The 21,018-nt window shown below is 44.2% G+C and overlaps 1 protein-coding gene and 1 long non-coding RNA gene across 16 annotated transcripts in view; one reads left to right on the forward strand and one right to left on the reverse strand.

Moving 5' to 3' along the window:
• IQSEC1 (IQ motif and Sec7 domain ArfGEF 1) overlaps positions 1–4,273 on the reverse strand; it is a 309,426-nt gene extending 305,153 nt beyond the window's left edge. For 3 of the 6 annotated variants that reach the window (XM_080996705.1, XM_080996704.1, XM_080996698.1), the window contains exon 1: positions 3,957–4,260. In XM_080996705.1, coding sequence (XP_080852831.1) covers positions 3,957–4,234 — 278 coding nt within the window. In that variant the 5' untranslated portion in view covers positions 4,235–4,260. Of the gene's footprint in view, positions 1–3,956 lie in introns of all 6 variants that reach the window. The other 3 variants (XM_080996703.1, XM_080996702.1, XM_080996701.1) reach the window with 2 other exon arrangements.
• A 113-nt stretch (positions 4,274–4,386) lies between these two features.
• The window catches only part of LOC308472198, a 111,219-nt gene continuing 94,587 nt past the window's right edge, over positions 4,387–21,018 (forward strand). For all 10 annotated transcript variants that reach the window (XR_013983328.1, XR_013983329.1, XR_013983330.1 and 7 more), the window contains exon 1: positions 4,387–6,658. This is a non-coding gene — a long non-coding RNA (uncharacterized lncRNA). The remainder of the gene's footprint in view (positions 6,659–21,018) is intronic.

Consider the following 21,018-nt stretch of genomic DNA (forward strand, 5'->3'; position numbering starts at 1 on the left):
TGAAAGGAAAGGGAAGCTGTGGCATGAAAAAGGTACACCAGTTCAAATATTATTATCAGGAATTCTTCCATGGGGGCGGAATATTAAGACAGTAGACGCGTGACTCAGGGTAAAGCCAATACACAGAAGAAGAATGAAATCAACTTGGGAAGCAACTGTAAAAGCAGCCAATAAAAATTGTTGGGGCTATGGTTGCTCCCATCCTTATACCCTGTATCTGGGATAACCAGCTTTTTTAAGGGACCATGGACCAAATTTCTCCAGCGTTGAAGACCACATTCCAGTAGTGGATAGGGCTGAACCCAAAAGTAGGCAGGTCAACACACACACACACACAAAGATATTCCCCATATATTTAATTCTTTAACAACTCCACTTAAGTTCCACTGTCCATTTTCACCACACAATTTTTCAAAATTTTCACCAAAGATCTCCAGCACCTTTTCTGTCTGAAAGCTCATTAAAAGCTTGCAAATTAACATTAACGAACAGGTGACCTGCAAGTCCTGAATCATAGTTATTGAAAGCATCAAACTTCAAAATGCAAAAAGCATATAGAGATTGCAGCATATTTGCAAGAAACACAAGTCTACTTCTTTTCTAATATAAGCATTCCCTTTGCTTTGATCTTCTTCCAGTTATACAGTTTGCACAACATCAAAATCATTTCCCATTTAGCTCCTCCCCACAGAGAAGAGGGGAAGGAGGGGATCCAGACAGCCAGCTGAATGCAGTGAGGAGTTCCCATTCTTGCCCTAGATGGAATATGCAGAACGCATCAGATGGTGGGGCATTCTCATTTTAGGTGAGCTTCTAACAGCTGACACTGAAAGTGGGAAGCTCCTAGAAGTTTAAGATTGCTCAACAAGGCAGATGATGGCTTGTTGAGACCCAGAAGAGAACCAGTTTTTCCTTCCCAAAACTTTGCAATCTTACCATGATGCCTTCGCACTGTATCAGGCATCACTATCCGTCCCCCCCCCCCCCGAGTTTCTACGTGTTGGACAGGACTGCAGAAGCCTGGCAATCTGGACTTTCCCATTGAGCTCTTCAGACTATACCTCAGAACGATTATAACTATTCCATAAATATCCCAGATTAATTCTGATCCCAACATCAAATCCACTTAAGAGACTTAAAAAGACCGAGTCGTCAAGGCCATAGCTCAGAGGCTGCTCCCTTAGCAAGTCAAGAGAAATACCTTATCAAATTGTAGTAAATGATTTCTAGCATGTCACTTGGCAAGACGGAACCTGGGGTGTGGAGGGGGGCTATCTGAGCCCATCTCAAGGTCTCCAGCCCAGTCTTTTTATACAAGGAACTCTCAGCTGCTAGATTAGAAGGATTTCATTTAAATTTAGTTTTGAAAACAGTCCCCTTGTTATGAAAGCAAGAGATTTTCTTCCCTGCCAGCAGGCACATGCCCTTTCAACTGATGAAGGAGCTGCCCTGACACACCCATTGGCATATTCCATTATTATTATTATTATTATTATTATGTATGTTTCAAACCATTTTATCATTTCTGGTCCATTCGTTTTAAAGCTACTGGTAACACAGTTTCTTCGAAGTTGTGTTTTCTAAAATGAATAGCACTGCCCTGCATAAAGAAAGCATGTCACCCTATCTAATTTTGGGGGGGGGGTGTCATTATCATGGGGGGAATTGGATACGAGCATTGACAAGATTCAAAATATGAACAAGAAGTCTCAAACACATTTCTACACTGTGCAGTTTAAACACACAGCCTGCCAAACAGAGTTGAGCTGTGGGGACCGAATAACACATGGTAACAAGAGCAGAGTGTCGTTTTAGATAATCCACTACAACCTAACTCCCTGGTTGAAATCAGCTCTGCACATAAGCAATTGACACTATCCCTTTGAGTTCATTCTTTTAAAATGGTATCTGTACACACAGCATCAAACACAAAGATTATGACCTTTGTAAGTAATGTATAATTTTAGTAATATATCCATGCAACCAAGTAGTTTAACCAAAAGCTTTTGTATGCTGCAGGAATGTAAATAACTTCTTGATGATCTGTCCTTGATAAATGCGTATTGCTGTCTCTACAGGACATTTGGAACATCACACTCCGTGTATATAAACCTTAGTACAAGAAAGCCTTCACTTTCCTTTGCAAGGTTCTAACTGCATACCAAAGAGCCCTCGTAGTCAAGTATTAGTTTACATCAATTTATCGTGTAATTAATTCTACCCAAGTTAAAAACAATTGTGGCATTGAGCATACATTCTAAAGGATAACATACAGTGATTAGTTTTTTAAATTATGTGCATGTGTGTCACACAACAGGTGCCATATCAGAAGGCACCTTCTGCCTTCTCACTCAGAAGGGGATGCCTCTTTTTAAGGTGCCATCTAACATTGGTCACCACCATTACAATAAATACTTTAACACAAATAGTTAATTAGATATATGATCTAAAATCAATTGTGAAGACACCATTTATCAATCACAAGGTTTTAATTCAATTTACCTCAGGAATGGGGAACCTGTGTCCCTCCAGATGTTGTTGGACTCCCTCCCCCCCAAAAAAAACTTCCATCAGCTGCAGCAACCAGCCAATGGCCAGCGTTGATGAAAGCTGGAAGCCAACCACAACCTGGAAGACATGTGTTCCCAGGTCCTCATTCTGGGGTAAATCAATGAACCAATGCAGACCCAGAAAGCAGAAATATTCTTCTCCAAATCTCCTTTCTTCCTTACTATACTGCAACTAACCAAGCAGCTAGCTATAAAAGTTTGATGAGGAAGGTGTTTTTTTTAAGAGCTTCCAAAAGTTTATCATGAACCATAAAAGCCAAGCCTGATACCAAGAGCCAGATAACCAATGTCTTAAACATTTCAATCTGTGAAGGTAAGTAAGAAATGGGCTTTTCCATTCCTACTTAAATTCTATTTTAAGCAGGTAGAGAGAGTCGAGCATGTGTAGTTCTTTAACTACTACTGAATTGGCCTTACTTTAAGCAGTAATGCATTTAAGCAGGTCCCCATGCACAGTGAGCAGTACATGATTAATTAAAGATTAAAGCACTCTGTAAATAGACTCAGGATTGAGAGCAAACAGGTTTCCAAAGATCAACAAGTTTAGATTTGAACTAGTCACAGTTTGGAAGGGGGTGGCCACCTGCCAATGTTTACTGACCGTCATTCTGTCAGTTTCAGGATCAGCAGCTCTTCCTCACTCCACCTCCCGAGTCACCAACCAAACGCCACTGAGCACACTGCCTCGTTCTGGACTAGAGGCACAACCCCTTCTCCTGAACTAGGAAGCACCGGCGGGATTCTGCACATCCCTTTCCCAAACATCTCTTTCTCTCGGAAGCCCCCTAGATCCAGGAACATATGACCAGCGCTAGGGCAGTTTTGTTTTCCCCTGCAGGCAAGCTCTGCAAGACTCGAGGCTCTAACTCCGGTGTAATCCCGTCGGCCCTGGTGGGCAACAAATCTGAATTTAGTCGGAGGCTGCAGCTTTCCGCCAGTCTTGCAGCTGAAGCGAAATAAGACTGGGCGGATGCCAGAGAACTGCGCGCTGCTTTGCCTCCTCCTAGTTCTGCTCGCATCTATCAGAAGTCAAGAACAAGGACCAACCAAGTAAAAGCAGATACCTAAGCACAAAAGGAACCGGGTGTGTGTGTCGGGGGGGGGGGTGTCGATTCCGCAGAAGTCGTAGCCGCACAACCTGCCTCACTCCTTGCGTTTGTCCCACGACCCTCGGGGCAGAGAGAACGGAGGCCAAGTACCCTCCAGTAGCGCCGTAGGTAACCAAACTCCCTTGGGTACCTACCTCGGACCTCCAACCTCTCACCCACTGCAAACATTTCCTGGCTATACCGCACCACAGTTACTCCAAGATGCGCTTGTACGTTTGGCAAAGCTGCCACCACCCCGCGTCCCCAAGGCGTCCCTTGCAAGCCCCCGCTTCCTTACTTCTCATCCTTGGCGTTCTCCTGGAGGTCCCCCGTCGGCGGCAAGGCGGGCAGGGCCGCGTGCTGCTGTTGCAGGAGCAGCAGCCTGCATGTGGCCAGGTGCCGCTGGTGTTCGTCCTGCAGGCGGGCGTTCTCGTGATACAGCTTGGCCACTTGCTGCTCGAGCTCGTCTATCCGGAGCTTCTGCTTCTCCAGCAGCTCCTGCTGCGTCTCGATGATCTTGTTGAGCTCCTTGAGGTACTCCGCCGCCTTGCTCGGGTTCTCCGCCGGGGTCTCCATGGCCCCGGCCAGCCCGGCTGCCCGCCACGCACGTCGGGGGGCCCCGGGGGCCGGCCAAAGCGCCGAGAGGGCCGGCGGCGGCGGCGGCGGCGCCCGGACGCTCAGCTCGGCTGCGCGAACAAGCCAAGCCAAGGCACCAGTCCGGCTACACCTTTTCCCGCCCGGTCGCAAGTCCGCTTCTCGGCTAGGGAGCGCCGACGCAGCTGCTTGTACTTCGAGCCGCCATTGCCCACGGGCCCTCCTACGGCTCCCGGCCGGGCTCGCTGCTCTTGCTGCACCTACACCCAGAGGGTCCGGCTATTGCGCGGCTGTGGCGCGCGGGGCTTCCGCTTCTCCACTTAAGGCAACCGCCGCCGGCTCGCTTCCTGCTCCTCCTCGCCAACAAAACCCCAGGAAAAGTCTCCGCGGACAACCCCGTGGTTCGCTCGAGGCTAGTTTCCTTCACCTCCGCCGCTTCCCTCGTTAACTCCTCCTGGTCGCTCGGTCTCTCTCTCCCCTCTTGCTTGCCACCCCCTCCCGGTCTTCCGCTCACGCAGGCGCTTTCTCCGCTTCTCCCGTCGCTGCTCTTCTTAAGCAGCAACAGCCGCTTCCCTACGCGCGCCAGTGCGCGGGGTCCTGCGCGGAGTTTGCAAAGTGCCGCCGCTCCCTGACTGGGCGTCGCGCGGCTTCGCGGACTCTGGGGAGGAGCTGGTCTTGGCGAGCAGCTCCTCGCAGCGCCCCGCTGCCTCCTGCTGACTAACTGATTGAGCCGCTACCGGCGCGGCGTCCTCCTCCCCGGGCCGCCGGGCAGGCGAGTCAGTCAGAGCGCTTCTCTCCCTCTCTCTTTCCCCTTCTCTCTCCCACACACAAACACATACACGCCCCGGAACGGCTGAGAAGCAGGCTCCAGAGGAGCAGGGAGGAGGAGGAGGGACGGCTGGTGATAGCTGCAGGACGGGCTGCGACAGCGGGGGCCTGTGCGCCTGGGAGGGGTGGAGATAGCCCCCGGGGGAGCGGCGCCCTCGGGGGGAAGCGAGCGAGCCAGCGGCGGGTCGCCTCAGAGCTGCTCCTGTTTTGGCGGGAACGCGGGAGGAGCCCCGTGGAGCTGCACCTTCGCGGGCGGGCAGGTGGGCTGGAGAGAGGGCAGCGCCCCGCTCCTCCCCCACCTCGCACCCCGCTCCGAACTGGGCGGCATCTCTGCGAAACTGACGGGCAGCCCAGCCAGGCAGAAGCCCCTCAGGTAAGCGGGGTGGCGGGAGGTTACTGCGCGCGCGTGCAGAAAGCGAAGTGTGTTTGGGATACGAGGGGCGAGTTCTTTCCCTTCCTTAAAAAATTGTTTTAGTCCCCGTCTTGCTCGGAGCCCCCACCGAGCTGGCCGACCACAAATCCCAGCAGCGACGGGAGTTTGGTTTTTTTACTCTCCCGCCCGCCAAATCAACCACGTCTGCAGGCAGCTTGCCGACCACCATGCTCCTGTTTCTCTCTCTCAATTTCTCCTCCTCTGGTAGCGCTGAACTTGCCCTGCTGCTGCTCCTGGATTTCATAAGAGAATATTGAATTTCTGAGGAAAGGAGGGAGGGGTGCGATGGCATGAGGGAGAAGCCGATTGCTAATGCCTCAGCGGGCGGGCGGGCGGGCGCGCGCTCTTCTCCGCCCGCCCCGCTCCCCTCCTTCCCCCGGGAGGAGAGAGAGAGAGAAGCGGGGATGTTATGGAGAGCGATGGGCTGACAGAAGGCTGCTGCTGCCAAGAGCCGAGGCTGTTTTGAAAACATCGCCACCCGGCGCTCCAGGCGGCGGCTCTCTAGCCATATGCCTGGAGTGACGCTTCCTCTGGTTGGCAAATGCTGGCTAGCAAAGCAGCAACCGGCCTCGCCTCGGAGTGGGAATACTCCCCTCCACGCACAAGCACCAACACTTGCACCCTCGTAGTGGGAACGCTGCATCCTCAGCCAAGGCTGCATCAGGTTGGAGGGAGAGAGAGAGAGAGAGAGAGAGAGAGAGAGAGAGAGAGAGAGAGGAGCTCATGTGGGGAATCTTTTGGCAGCGGCCCAGCGCTCTGACTGAAGAGGTTATCGAAAACAAGCTGGCTTGGGAGTTGAAAAAAAGAGTGAGGAAGTATGTTAGCCGAAGGGAGCTGACAGGCAGGAAGTGCGACCCCTTGATTGTTTTCTTTGTTCCTTTCCTCTTCCTAATCACCTCTTCCCCCCCTCACCCTTCTCTTCTTCACAATCACTTCCCCTAAGTTTCTTAATTTTTACTGATACTCAAATGCCCGCAGTAGCTTTTGCCGCTTCGCTAATTTCACTGCCCCCTCTTCTGCAAAGTCAGCTCCTCTGGAACCTGGGCTGCAATTCTTGCTAACACTTGACAGAATAGGCAGCTTGACTGAAGAGAGTGATTCAGCACCGGAGGTGACCTGAGGGCAGCTGATAGCAGAGCGAGGAGGTAAGGACTTCCTTCCCCCTCCCCATCCCCACAACATTCACACACCTCCAGAACACTCCTTCCACCACAGGCCCATTGACTTTCATGTGGTTGCTCTGGAGCAAATGGGCTGTAAATATCTGCCTTCAAAATTATCTTTAGAAAAATATATAATCTGTGAATGTCTCATGAAAGTATATCTAGCATTTCAAATTGCCTTTTTCACTTCACTGTTGTATAAAAGGAAACTAAGCTAAAAAACAACAACAACAACAGTATTGAGCTATAGAATTTTTCTGTAATCATACTTTTAACTTCCAAAGGTTATCAACACGTTTTAACATGAACATGGGTTTCTTAACCAAAGGATGTTGTAAACAGAACTATGATATCTGCTGTATCTGTCCTCCTAGGGGATATATGTAGCCTCCAACTTAACAGGGTGCAAGCCAAAAGGATAAATATGCTGCCTAAAATTATTCACTTGATGTCAAGATTTTGATAGAAAATATCAAATCCCAACATATTTCATGTCCTGTGCTCTTCAGTGGACATTTGCAATAAATAAAGGATGAAAGTTTTGCTTCTTCAGTCCTTAGGTTTTGTTGAAATAGCCTTATCAGGTGTGCATAATTGGGTTTGACTTATCTGAAATAATTACTGACCTTGTATTCTAGCTGGGCAAGTATCCTTCCAACACTTACAGTGTGAATCTGGGCATGAGTTCAGTGGGGCTTACTCCTGTTGACAAGTTTTCATTAGAATGAGGCTTCATATTCTGAACATGCCTCATAACTGCATCAAAATCTTTCACTTTTTCTGATCTGAGACCCTCCTTTAACCAAACATCCTCTCTTTTTTAGCATATAATTGTATGGTGGCAGTGCTGCTGTTTCAACCCACCTTAGATCAGAATCTTACCAGGTACTGGGTCCCAACCTACAAGATGGAGACCAATGGTCTGCATCAAATACATGAAATTTTATCCTGAGTTTCTGGTTGCAGAGTGAGGAAAGGAAATTGTCAAAACTGAGGTCAGAAGTAAATGATATGCCAGAATATCTGTGTTAACAACAACTGTTTTTTGTGAATAACCCCACTGATGATAATGTTTATATTTTTCTACAATTCGTGTCCTGACCTTTCTGGAAAACACTTCATGCATCGAAAAAGCTTGTACCATAATCCATTTATGTGTTAAAGTACCACAAGACTTCTTGTTCTACTCCCCCCCCCCCCTTATCACCGCTGGGATATTTTAAATTTTCTTTTTGCAGACTCCATGGAGTGAGTTTTACATGTTTGTATCCAGCAAAGTCATTCCATTAGCACAAGGAGCTTTGCCTGTGTGATGAGACTTCCTGTCTCTGCATGCCCTTGGGGCCCCTCCAATCTGCTCTGGAGTGTAGGAGTAACCCTCAGAGTAGATGTAGGGGCATGCAGGGAGAGGAAGGCTCATTTTGAAGACAGACATAAGAAGAGGTTGCTGGATCAGGCTAGTAGCTCATCTAGTCCATCATCCTGTTCTCATAGGAACCAGCCAGATGCCCATGGAAAGCCCAATAGCAGAACCTGAGTGCAACAGCACTTTCCTTACTTGTCATCCCAGCATCTGTCATAAAGAGGCATGCTGCCTCTGACAATAGAGGATATAGCCATTGTAGCTAGTGTGCAGAAGTCCTTGCACTAATGGGATGACTTTGTTGAATACTACCCTTAGTTTATATGCTCCTACAATTTTGTGCTTAGGTTACTCTAATGTGAAATAGTCATTGATGGTGCTATATAAATTAGAATATTTTTTTTCTTTAATGACAGTATTTTAATAGATCAGTTGGAATAAAAAGACTTAAATTCACTTATTTCAATGGGTGTATTATGGTAAATATTGGATACCACCCTATTGTTCTTTGGAATGCTTCCCCAGTAGGGGTTCAGCAGGCACAGTTCCTTTCTTTAGAGGGGAAAAATAACCAAGTTATTTTTGCAGCTGTTCTGCCTGCTTTGGTCATGTGATGCTTACCAGCATAAGGAGAATATTTGAGTTAAGACTATTGGGATTTTTTAGATTTCCTTTTTGACTTGAATTATTTTAGTTTGTTTTTATTATAAACTGGCTTGGGAGGTCTTGTGGTTAAAAGGTTTCCTATAAAGATAGGAAATCAATATTGATGGGGCAATGTCTTTTAGAGTTGCTGCCTCTCTCTCTCTCTTTTTGGTAAGTATTCTGTGCCTTTAACTATCTTGCTTAATCACAAGAAACATTTTCTTTTCCCAGGAACTGGGTCCTTATTTGAATATTCAAACCAAACCCCTTTACTTTTCAAAGTCATGTTATTTGTTTTCTTTTAGGAGCATCCAACACAGACCATAATAAACATCTCTCTTAGATATTTTCCATCTGCCTGTTAAGAACTTCCCCCACTTTCTACTCTCTGGGGATATCAGGAATAGCATCTACAGAGCAGAGTTCATTAACAGGTTAATTAGGTTAACTTGTCAGTCAAGGATAGCTACTTTCCCTTGGCTGGACAGAATCACCTCAAAACGCCTCTCTTAAGAAACAGGAAAAATAAAGCATTGTGTAAACTGGCTTAGAGGTTCTCTAAGAACAGCCTCTGGTTTGCTGGATGCTGCTGGGTTCCTGCCTGCAGTGTTTAGAGAGAAATCACAATTCTTCCCAGGAGCTTTAAACAGCCTATTCACTTCATTGCACCAGATGAATTAAGAAAGCTTGCCAACTAGGAGGGAGAAAGAGCATATTTATAGCATCAGTATCGCATTCAAGTTCTGTTTGCACAAAAGCCAATTGCAAGCTGCCTGTGAATGAAGATGCAGGGAATTGACTCTGGCCAGTTAGACAAACAGGAAATTTCAAATCAAACCTGATTAAATAAGAAATCTTAAAATGTTGTTTTTGATTACTTGCAGTAAGGCATACTTATGGCTGTAGCCTTGTCAATTCCCTGACAATGAGCAGAAGAGATTCATCCTTACATAAGGCAGTTCTCAGAAATCTAGGTCCTTTGGATTACTTAGAATATGTTGTATCTCCCCCCCCCTCCGATAACTTTGGGCAGTTTTTTTTTTAGTAATCTTTAGAATTCTTATCCTTAACACTACTTTAGTAGCATGGGTGTGGCGAGGATTTATTTTAGGGGGAGGGCAGGCATTATGTTGCGGGGGCAGAACCAAGTTATCTGCAACACAATGGTCAGTTAAGTATTTTTATTTATTTACTTGATTTGGGTGGTGCGGCTGCACCCCCTGGCTATTCCCATGTATTAGGTAAAGGTAAAGAGACCGCTGACCATTAGGTCCAGTCGTGGCCAACTCTGGGGTAGAGTGCTCATCTCGCTTTATTGGCCGAGGGAGCCAGTGTACAGCTTCCAGGTCATGTGGCCAGCATGACTAAGCCACTTCTGGCAAACCAGAACAGTGCATGGAAATACCATTTACCATCCCACTGGAGCGGTACTTGTTTATCTACTTGCACTTTGACGTGCTTTTGAAATACTAGGTTGGCAGGAGCAGGGACCGAGCAATGGGAGCTCACCCCGTCGTGGGGATTTGAACTGCCGAACTTCTGTTCGGCAAGCCCTAGGCTCTGTGGTTTAACCCACAGCGCCACCCGTGTCCCATGTATTAGTAGTTAGTTAAAGCTTTTAAGGAATGGAGGCTTTACCGTGCAATACACAAAAAGGCGCAAAGCCCTTAACAATTCATTTGGTGGAACAGGTGGGCTGAGGGAAAAGTCGGAAAATCTCTTGTTCTTATTTAATGATTGACCACTTTTCCTTGGGAAGGAACCATGTGCATTTTGATCTGATCTAGCCAGGCAATGATTATTTTCTCAAAGATTCATTATTCTGTTTCCATCAGCAGCCAACCTGATGCCTTGGGAAGCTGTTGGCCCTGCCCCATTTGTCCTGAGTGTTTTATATTCATCTTCTTTCTCCCATAAGCTAAACATTTCTAGCTGCTTTGTTATTTCTTTGTAGGAAAGGCACTTTAACTCACTCCCTAGTCCACTGATAGCACACTGCTGGTTGAAGCCCAACTCCCATTAGCTCCAGCCAGCATGCTCAGTGGTCAGGGATGATGGTAGCTGTAGTGCCATAATCATCCGGAGAGCCAGAGGCTGCCCACCTCTAAATTAGAGAAAGCACAGCACAGATAAAGAAAGTCAGATAATCCAAAGTGGGTAAAGGTCTCCAGGTAGGTCTCAAGAAAGGAGAGTCTCAACATTTGGTATAACAAGCTCCCTTCCTTGGAAGGACAAAATTTAATTGTGAAATGAGTCTGGCTACTTGGGTCCATTCTGTGAGTTAACAGGATGGTCAAGAGTGCCTGTGGGTTGTTGTTTTTTAAATCCAACTGTGGCAGAACCAGATGGGGCCAAGGACAATGTGGTGAAAATCTACTGAGAGTTGCCTTTTTCACTGTCACCAGTAGGTCCGCATCTTCAGAGATGCCATATTTTCCATACAGTTGTGCTGCAATCTTATATGCTCTAACTTGGAAGTGAGTCTTTCTGAATTTAAGGGAATTTACTTCTGAGTAGATATGCATATTATTGAAACCTGCCCAGTGGAACGCCCTCCCATCAGAAGTCAAAGAAATAAACAACTATTTGACTTGTATAAAATTTCTGAAGACAGCCCTGCATAGAGAAGTTTTTAATGTTTGATGTTTTATTGTGTTTTTAATATTTTGTTAGGAGCCGCTCAAGAGTTGCTGGAGCAACCCAGTCAGTTGGGCAGCATAGAAATAATAAAATGATGATGATGATTGGGTTTACATGACAGAAGATACGTTGCACTATTATAATTTCCTTTGTTGTGTAAAATAAGTTAATGTTCATATGTCAACAAACTAACACACTTTTATTAATTTTGGTAGATTCACCCCTTGTTTCTCCTTTCTATTTGTTTGGGGTGGGGTTGTCCTATTACAAGACAGAAAGAAGGCATAAAAAGACCTCAATAAACATTATTTTCCAGAAGTAATATCAGTAGCAACACATAGCATGGAAAACCATTTTGCTGCCGCTCTTTGAAGTATCCAAATAGTTAACCATTGCTGTGTGATGAGCTGCCTTGTACCATCAGGATTGACTCCTTCCTTTCTGGCCAATCTGCCTTCTAGTCATAATCTCTGAAAGCCATGACTAGAATTTCGTTCAAGAAGCTGTAGAATGGAGGGGCTAAATTGCAATTCCAGTTAATGGTACTTGAACCCATGTCAAAGGAAACCGATATTGTGCAGCTGAAATTGAATTCAGTGTCTTCTTATATCTCAAATGACTCTCTTCTGTCCAGTTTATAAGGCACGGCTAGAGGTTAAAGGGAAAAACTGGTTTTCAATTTGTGAGTGCCTCTATTTATTAAGAATTGGAAGAGGTAGAAAGCAAGTCCCCAGCTTGAAAGCAAGATATATTTTGGGTCCCCTCCATTTTCTTCACACACAACAGTTTTCATCTTAAGGCGTAATTGTCTGCCACATAATTAAATATAGGCATTTTGAGGAAATGTGCTGCTCCTTCTTTACTAATGCGTGGTTCTGTCAATAAACATTACTACAGTATTATATGGTCTGTAGTACTCTGGGTGTTTCTTTTCTGCCAGTTAATCTGTGGTTTGTCAAATACAGTGGTACCTCGGGTTACATACACTTCAGGTTACATACGCTTCAGGTTACAGACTCCGTTAACCCAGAAATAGTACCTCGGGTTAAGAACTTTGCTTCAGGATGAGAACAGAAATTGTGCTCTGGCAGTGGGGCGGCAGCGGGAGGCCCCATTAGCTAAAGTGGTGCTTCAGGTTAAGAAAAGTTTCAGGTTAAGAACGATCCTCCAGAACGAATTAAGTACTTAACCTGAGATCCCACTGTAGCTACTCCACACACACACACACACACACACATACACTTTCATTTTTTACTTCAAGAAACTCTGCCATCATTTGCAATGTTGGGCTTCATGCTCTTATATTTGATTTGCAGTACAATATGTTTTCCCACTGAAAGCGTGCGTTGGTCTGCATAGGTATTCTGAAATTCCTTTTTCTTTGTTTCCTTGTGTTGTTACAGTTTAAGAGGAAAGGAATTAATCTGTGCATAGAGCAGTTTCCTTCTACAGTTATGGTGAATTACAGTGGCAATCTGAGAAGCCCTATCTATGCTATGGCTTATGATAATGCATCAGCTCCATTTACAGAAGTATTGTGTAGTGAGAATTAATATTCATTAATACTTTTAAGAAACAGAAGGGGTTTTGCAACACTTGGTCATACCTAATCCCAAATAAATTCATACCTTTTCAGAGGCAGTAATACATATTAACTTCGGTTCTTTTGTGTTCTTGTGTTGTGTACAAATGGAGGGTAAATGTTCATGACTGCCTTTGGAGGTAGAGCTGACTTCTGCTTCTTTGTGAGGAGATAGTTCTGAAAGCAGCAACATTGGAAAAAAGTCGATGGAGAGTCATGCTTCGAGCAGCAACTTGCTTTTTCATCTACCTTGTTCAGGGTGGTGGATCTGGGAAGACGGCCTAGCATTAAGTCCAAACAAGCTGCTTTGGCATAAAGTGAGACTTAAAATTGCTCCTTGTTAATCATTAAATATAATTGAAAGATTTGGGGCATAAAAAGTTTTGGTGGTGATAACTAGTATAAATTTGGTTGTGTCTTTAGGAGTAAAACTGAGTAAATTGTTCTTGTTATATTTATGCAGCTAATTTTTATTGATTGTGGAACAGTAAATTGTTTCATGGGTGGTTGTTTTTTTTACTGAGCACTTTAAATTCTGTATGTTGACATAGTTCCTTTGAAAATACTGTAAATAAATACCACAACTTTTTTGTTCAGATTAAGTCATAAAGGGTTGCAGAGTAACGATGAGATGACAGTTGCACTAGGGCTCTTAACTGCATGATAGCCAGCAATGAAAAAATATAATCTACATGTTTAATCATAGAGGGATGGATGGATGGATGATAGACAGATAGATAAAAATACTGCTTCTCAGACAGGTTTATTTCTAAAAGTGCATTTGGTAAGAACTTAAGCCAAAGAGGAAAAGGGAGAGCCATGGCTCTTTATATGAAAACCATGTATGTAAACAGTGTACTACTCCTTAATCGAATTTAATCTATTGCCTTAGAGGAGTGAGGAGAAGATATTTTTGAATGTAATAAATCCAATGAAAATGCCCCCTCCTGGTGGCAGAAGTAAATTAAATCACCAAAGAATGTGTATTAAAGTAATGTGATGCAGTAGGCTTCTAGCATAATGCACAGGGATTTAACCATGTGACTCTATTAAGAGTAATAGTGCTGCTATAGCGAAACCTTTCCAATAACGCATGGAAAATTTATTCCTCTGATTCTAGTTTTGTAACCACAAGCCCCAAACAACTCAGCATTTTATTCAGCTCACTTTCTGAATAACTCAGTTCTTTTCAGTTAAAAAGCATAACACAAGTTGGTCTGCTGGTGAAGAATTGGTTAGATGACTGTTCATGAACTAGGTTTAAATGTCCTTTCCATTTAAATGGTCATTATTCAAGGGCAAATGGGAACAAAATACATTTGATCCATTTATTGAAACCATTACGGTGCTCAGTCTCACCACTACGAAGCAAGAGGAAATATGCTTCACTTCCTGTTTTTTTAGGCTACATAATTGGTCCCGCTGGAGTTCATTACCTAGCCTCACCAAAATAAGCTTGTTCAGATGAGCATTCCTTGGAGGTAAGGGTATTCTAACATAACATAGGATAATTCTCTCAAAGCCAGAGTTTGTATTCTCTCATGCTTGCACATGTAAACACAGAGGTTCCTTACCATTGAGCATGCTAAAGTGAATTGTATGGTAAATAAGATTGTGAGCCTAATTCACACTTCTACTAGTTTTATTGTCTGAATTGTTGTGAAAAGAGCTACAATCAAAGTAGTGTTATGGGAAATGTGTCAAGAATGCCCTGTTCAGTTCTTACGGTGTCAGTTATAACATGCCGAGCTATGGCTCAGTGCCTGCTGCTAAGTTGTCCAGCATACTAATACTCCATGATGCATCAGGAAATATCCTACTATCAGACACTGCAATAAGTTCGGACTGTAACTGAACTGCTCTCTGAACTCCTTAGAAAATCCTCCTTCCCCACCAACACACATGCTGCTCACGGGTTTATCTCCTATTCCAGGAAAGTGCTTGTATACATGAATTTGCCTGTCCAAAGCTGACACAGCTTCTGCAACCCTTATTCCCTCTGCGTATTTTTACTTCTTCCTTTCAGTATGCCTCGTATTGCTCCGTCAGTGTGGGATGCTTGGCAGACACAAGTAGAAACTTCCATGTACAAAGCAGTGTTCCTCTGAATACGAAATTATGTGGATGGCCAATCACCTTCATGCCCTGATTGTCCAAAGATGTCTGACTGGCTAGTCTTGGGATAGCAATACTGAATTATGTGGGCCTTGGTTTGGCCCAACATGTACTTCCTGGTGTTTTGAATTGTGCCCTTTAGTATTTGAAGTAGTTGGAGAAGCTGTTTAGAAATTTTCAGGATCTGCCTGGACCACCTCAAACCTGGAACTCCTGGGAAATTTTACCAGTCATTATTTTACGTCACAGCTGGTGTGACTATCTGCTCTATCTCCTGAAAGTGTGGCGCTAGAGGGCACTTTCAAGGGGTCTTAGCAGATACTCAAAGTTAGCCCTGACAGTAGATTGGACTATAAAGAACCACAAATTAAACAGATGTTCTTAAAGTAGGTTTTAAATCATATCATCATTGTTAAAGAATTGTGTGCCATATTTCTTCAGCTTGTGTGTGCAAATGCATTTCTATTCCCTACCATTTTGATAACTATTGCCCTGAATCCACAGATCTGTTCCCATTGACATTCTCTGACCATCTGCAGTTCAGATGTTGAGTAAAAAGTGCTGTCGTAGTTCCCCCTCCTCTCACAGATTTATTTACTCATAGCTATTGTGCTGCATAAGGGAGAGTCACAAGGCCCCGTGTGGATTTTTCCAATGTAATTTTCTGCTGATTAACTACTGTAACAGTACAGCTTGTGTCTTGATTCAATTTTTCCTTAACTGCACCTGAAATTAATGCCCAGTGATTAATATTTTACTGACTTTCTAAAAAGATGGTCAAAAGGTTCCTGTGATGTTAATTTGGTGAATTCTTCTTTCGATATACAGTATGTATAAGGCAGCCTTGGGAAAGGGGGTGGGGAAGTAAAACTCTGCTATCTGAAGTGAATGCCCAAGGTGTATCTCAGAATAATACAGCCCATGGAAACCATCGTGTTGCGTTGGTTAACCTGTGACCATTTGTGTTAGGCACCACCTGATTAAGATGATTGGAGAGCCAGGAGCAACAACATAGCTCCCTTTTTCCAAAATGATGGGCAGTAGCTCATAAGACTTGCTAGTTTTCCAGATGCAGTTTTTCCACAAGTTCCCCACAGGTTTTCCTGTTCTACCATAAGAAAAGTGGAGTGTACCTCAGTAGTTTACAGTAGTGGTTTAAAGAAGGAATGAAAGTGAGAGGCAGCCATTGTTGAAGCTGCTCTCCATCCTTGATCACTGTTGGCAGGAGTAAGTGAGGAGGATTCAGTGAGTAAGATTTAACACTTTCTTTTCTCAAAGCTGTATAGACTATGGGACTGAAAAGCTTAGGATTCCAACCACAAGGAAATAGACCTGGAGCAATTGCTCCTGTTGGCATCATGTATATTCCATACTTACTTCCAGAGGATAAAACTATGATTCCATATCTGTACCACCTTAGAAAGCTAATACAGGAGACTGTAAGCTAAATGCAACTCATCAGAAGGTTGTGCTGTGGTTTTCATTCTGAAGATTGATATTGTATTGTTATGAGCTTGTGCCTGGTGGGGGGGAGCCCCCTGAATTTGTTACAATTTAGTAAAAGTTAGAAATAATCAAAGTTTGGTTAAACTTTGCCAAACACAGAAACTTTCTGGATTTGGTAATGCTAAGGAGCCAAGCCAGCTGGGCAGAGCTACCTGGATGGGCCATAAGCAGGGAACAAAAGCTAGTGATAACCCATCAAGGAAACCGTCAAGAGGGCAAGACTACCTGACAAAGAGGAGTGGGAGCCCTTCTTTGCTGGGTGCTAGTGGGCAGAGACAAAGGCCAGGTTTAGTGTTTCAACTTTGAATGACATAGGTTTTTGGGGGGGCGGAATCCTTGGAGCTGGTTAGCAATGAAAAGGAGAAGGGTGGCAGAACTCCAAGTGAGCTGGGGGTGGCAAGTTGAACAAAGAGACACAGAGGGTGGCTTTTTGCTTTCCTTGGAATCCAGTGCTTCCCTTATGAGGGAAGGCAGACCCACACAGGATGTGAATGCTCTGCAGTCCATTCCCCCCCACCCTCTTGGTGCAGGTTGTATACATGTGTAAATAAAACCATATATCATAAAGACACCACAGTCTTTGCTGTGCCTTATTCCCAAAAGGAAACACACACCCTGAGTTAGTGTATGGGAACCCTGGAATCTCACACTGCTCGTGGAGATTGGGGTGGCATGTATCGGTATTAAACATAAAAGTGATTTACTAAGCTCTGGCTATGAGAAGGCCATGCTAGATGAAATCACCGTCTACTGTGCCAGTACCACTGAGGCATGAGATCATGCCATACTCTTCAATAGAGCCCAACAATTGCCTTTTATACAAATCTGTGAATCACCCTATTGTACGCCCACCACAATCTCCATATGCAGAATACACACAGTTGGGGTGCATAGTGATAAAGTCAAGGCAGGAGAATACTTTTCTCCTGTGATTCATTCATGCTGCAATTGTGTCAGCACGTATTGTCAAGCAAAAAGGACACATGGCATCAATGTGACAGTGTTGCCACGGAGGAGGTTTTTAGAGAAGTGTGTTGGCATTGCTAGGCACATGGCTCATTTAAATCCATTTTGATTTGGCACTTCTGAGTTAGTTAAATGGTTCAACTAGTTGGAAGGCACAGAGGCAGGCAAATACATGCATTCTAAAAAGCAATATTCATGGTGCCAGTGTGCAGTCATAAAACTTGTTTCTTTAATTTGGTTTCCTTATGCTGCAGAACATTACAAGTTCCTGCTTATGTCTTCATGTTGTAGATTGCTATGCCAGGGGGAAAGGATGGTGACAGTAGAGAGTCAGTGTGGTAAGGTACATTGGGTTTTCGGTTTAGGGTCACATCCACACCATACATTTGAAGTTCATGGATTCCTCCAAAGAATCCTAGAACTGGGAAGACCTGCATCCAAATCCCCACACAGACCAGCCTCATGAGCTCTCTGGAGAGAAAGATGGAATACAAATGGCATTCCAAAAATGAAATACAAAAAAAATTAAGGCAGGTATGTTCAGTTAGATCCATTTATCTGGCTGATCTAGTGGCTGCTGTTACAAGTAGGGTGCTGGACTATACGGCCTTTTGTTCAGATGCAACAGGGCTCTTTTTATGTCCTTACCACATGCAGCAAGAAGAGCACGTGGAGACTCTCAGACATAGCATTTGCTTAACGGACGGTAAGCTTTCAAGGACAGCTCTAGTGCAAGATGTTTTGAAAAGCACAGCCCTATGGAATAGGTTATATCTGCAATATGAGGAAGACTAGGTGAAGATCTATTTCACCTGGCTGCCCTTCCTTCTGCACAAATGAGCATGGTGAAGCATGACCATATGCAGTTGGGAGACAGGTGACCCAAGTGGAGAAAAGATGGGCTTGGAAGGGTGCACTGTTGCAATGGTGTGGGCTCTATCCTTTATCAGAAGCAGTATTTAATAACAGTTTGGCAGACAAGTGGGATTGCGAAATAAAATGGAAATTGGTTGTAATTCTACGTGTACAGATATGTGCCAAAATACATTGAAATTGTTAGAATTATGCTGAAGTTGTCCATGGTGTTAGGTGCTATCTAGTGTTAGTGCGACACTTTTCCAGGGCAGTCGTGCCTTAATGTCTGAATTCAAGCCTGTTGCCACCAAAAAGAGAGAGAAAGGCATGTGTTTAAAAGAGAAAATATTCTTACAAAGGTGCCATCCCAGTCTCTGCTGAGCAGTAACAAGATTCCAGGGGGTTCCAGGTGCTTGCCCGGGATTGTGTTCTTGTTGGGACAATTGAGGCACAATAGAGACTAGTGACTTTGAGAAATACAGTTTATTTTAAGCGTATTTATACTTGGAGTCTTCAATGGAGGGGTACCCCAAAAGTGTTTATCCTTGCCCCTCTTCAGCAAAGTTGGGCTCAAAGCACTTAGTGTTGCCACCTGTCCTGTATTGTCCCGTATTTCAATGTAAAATGCTATGTCCTGTGTTTATACTGTTTTGTCCTGTATTTCATGTCTTCTCTCTCTCTCTCTCTCTCTCTCTCTCTCTCTCTTTCTTTAGGGATCCTCCTCTCCAAATGTATGTGTTTGAAAGGCTGGGTGAAAGGTCATGTATTTCAGCTCTGGGTAGCCAAACAGACAGATTTACAAGAGTGTGTGTGAGAGACAAATTCCAGAGGGACCATCCTGTTAGGCTGCAGTAGATTGTAATAGATTGCTTTGAAGTCACTTCAGCACCAGGCATAAGATGGTAAGCTCACAGTACGCATTAACACTCCAATGCATCCTGCTCCCCTGTTGGGTTTAGGAAGAAGGGAACTAAAACAGTAACTTTGGATTCAGCACAAATAGCAAGTCAGGTCTCTGTTTTTCTTTCATTCTTTGTAGTACCAAGTTTGCCTGTTTCTTTTAGTCCTTTTCTTATACACAGCCTTGATTACATCACCTCCAGCCAGCAAAGGGAAGAGGAAGGATAACATGTCCCTTTACAGAAAGATTTTCAGCTACTTGGTTTCCATGGAAACATCTTTTGCCCCAAGCTTACATAACAAACCAGATACTTAACAGACCTATTTACCTCACAGGCTATTTACCTAACAAAGAAGCAAATCTGACTGTTTTATAGCACCTTTTCTGCAGGAATCCCATTTTACAGCTATAAATTCACAGGCAGGTGTGTCCCCCCCCAATCATATAGCACAACCTCAGACTCAACACAAGATATTATCCTTTTCTACAATAAAAGACTACTTCTCTCAAGTAAATGTGCTTAGCATCTGGACAGTAGTAGCAAATCCTATTTTACTCCTGTAGTTTTGTTTATGCTGTAAATTATGTGAGTTTAAAATCTGCACATGCTCACGGTATGGTTTTTTTAAAAATCAGGATTAGCAAACTTTTGATTTTTTTTGCTCCAACTTTAAGAATTTAAAAGCAGTTGCAAAGCATGGAATGGAGTGTGGTAGAAAGTGGGGGAATGTTTTTTCCCCCCTAAAGTAATACACATGGCTGTCCAAAGCAGGTGGTGGAGAAATTAAAACAGTGTCTAAAATTACCTAGCTGCACCATTGGCCTTTATTCAAATCATTATTGCAACTACACTCACAACGCTGTCCAGACCTCTGGTTGCTACCTCTCAAAATGATACTGTAGACTGTTCAGTTTGAAAAGCAAATTACCAGGGGGCTCTAGCAACTCCCTTATGAGGAAATGTTACAGTATTTGGAGCTTTTAAGCTTGGAAATAGTAGAGTAAGCGGGGTGGGGGGAGACATGACAAACATTTACGAAGTCAGGTATGATGTGGAAAAAGGAGATAGAGTTTTTCTTCTTTCACAGTACTATGAACTCAGGTTTATAGTAAAGGTAAAGGGACCCCTGACCGTTAGGTCCAGTTGCAGATGACTCTGGGGTTGCGGCGCTCATCTCGCTTTATTGGCCGAGGGAGCCGGCGTACAGCTTCCGGGTCATGTGGCCAGCAGGACTAAGCCGCTTCTGGCGAACCAGAGCAGCGCACGGAAACGCCGTTTACCGCCGGAGCAGTACCTATTTATCTACTTGCACTTTGACGTGCTTTCGAACTGCTAGGTTCAGCAAATTGTGGGAGATTCAGAAATAAGGAAAGGAAGTTCTTCACACAGCACCATGGCCACCAGCTTAACTTTAAAGCAGGATTACATAGATTCAGGGAGGCTGCCTGTGCCTCATGAATACACATTGTTAGGGAACAACAGGGAAATAGGGCTATCACTTTCATGTCCTGGTAGGATACTGTGGGAAACAGAATGTTGGACTAGATAGGGCTTTGGACTGATCCAGCAAGCCTCTCCTTACGTTGATTTCCTGGTATTTTGAACAGTTCTGCCAAAGGAAAAAGGATTAGGAGGAGAGGGATGGGCCAGCATAAACACAGGTGGAAATTTGCTGTTCAGCTGATTAAATGGATAGAATGAGGAAACGTGTTTGAAGGCCTGCTGAACTCTTATAATGTGGATGACGTAGAATATTCCTGTTCTGAGT

The sequence above is a fragment of the Podarcis pityusensis genome (genome assembly GCF_964106645.2).
Source record: "Podarcis pityusensis genome assembly, chromosome: 2".
Lineage (NCBI taxonomy): Eukaryota > Metazoa > Chordata > Lepidosauria > Squamata > Lacertidae > Podarcis > Podarcis pityusensis.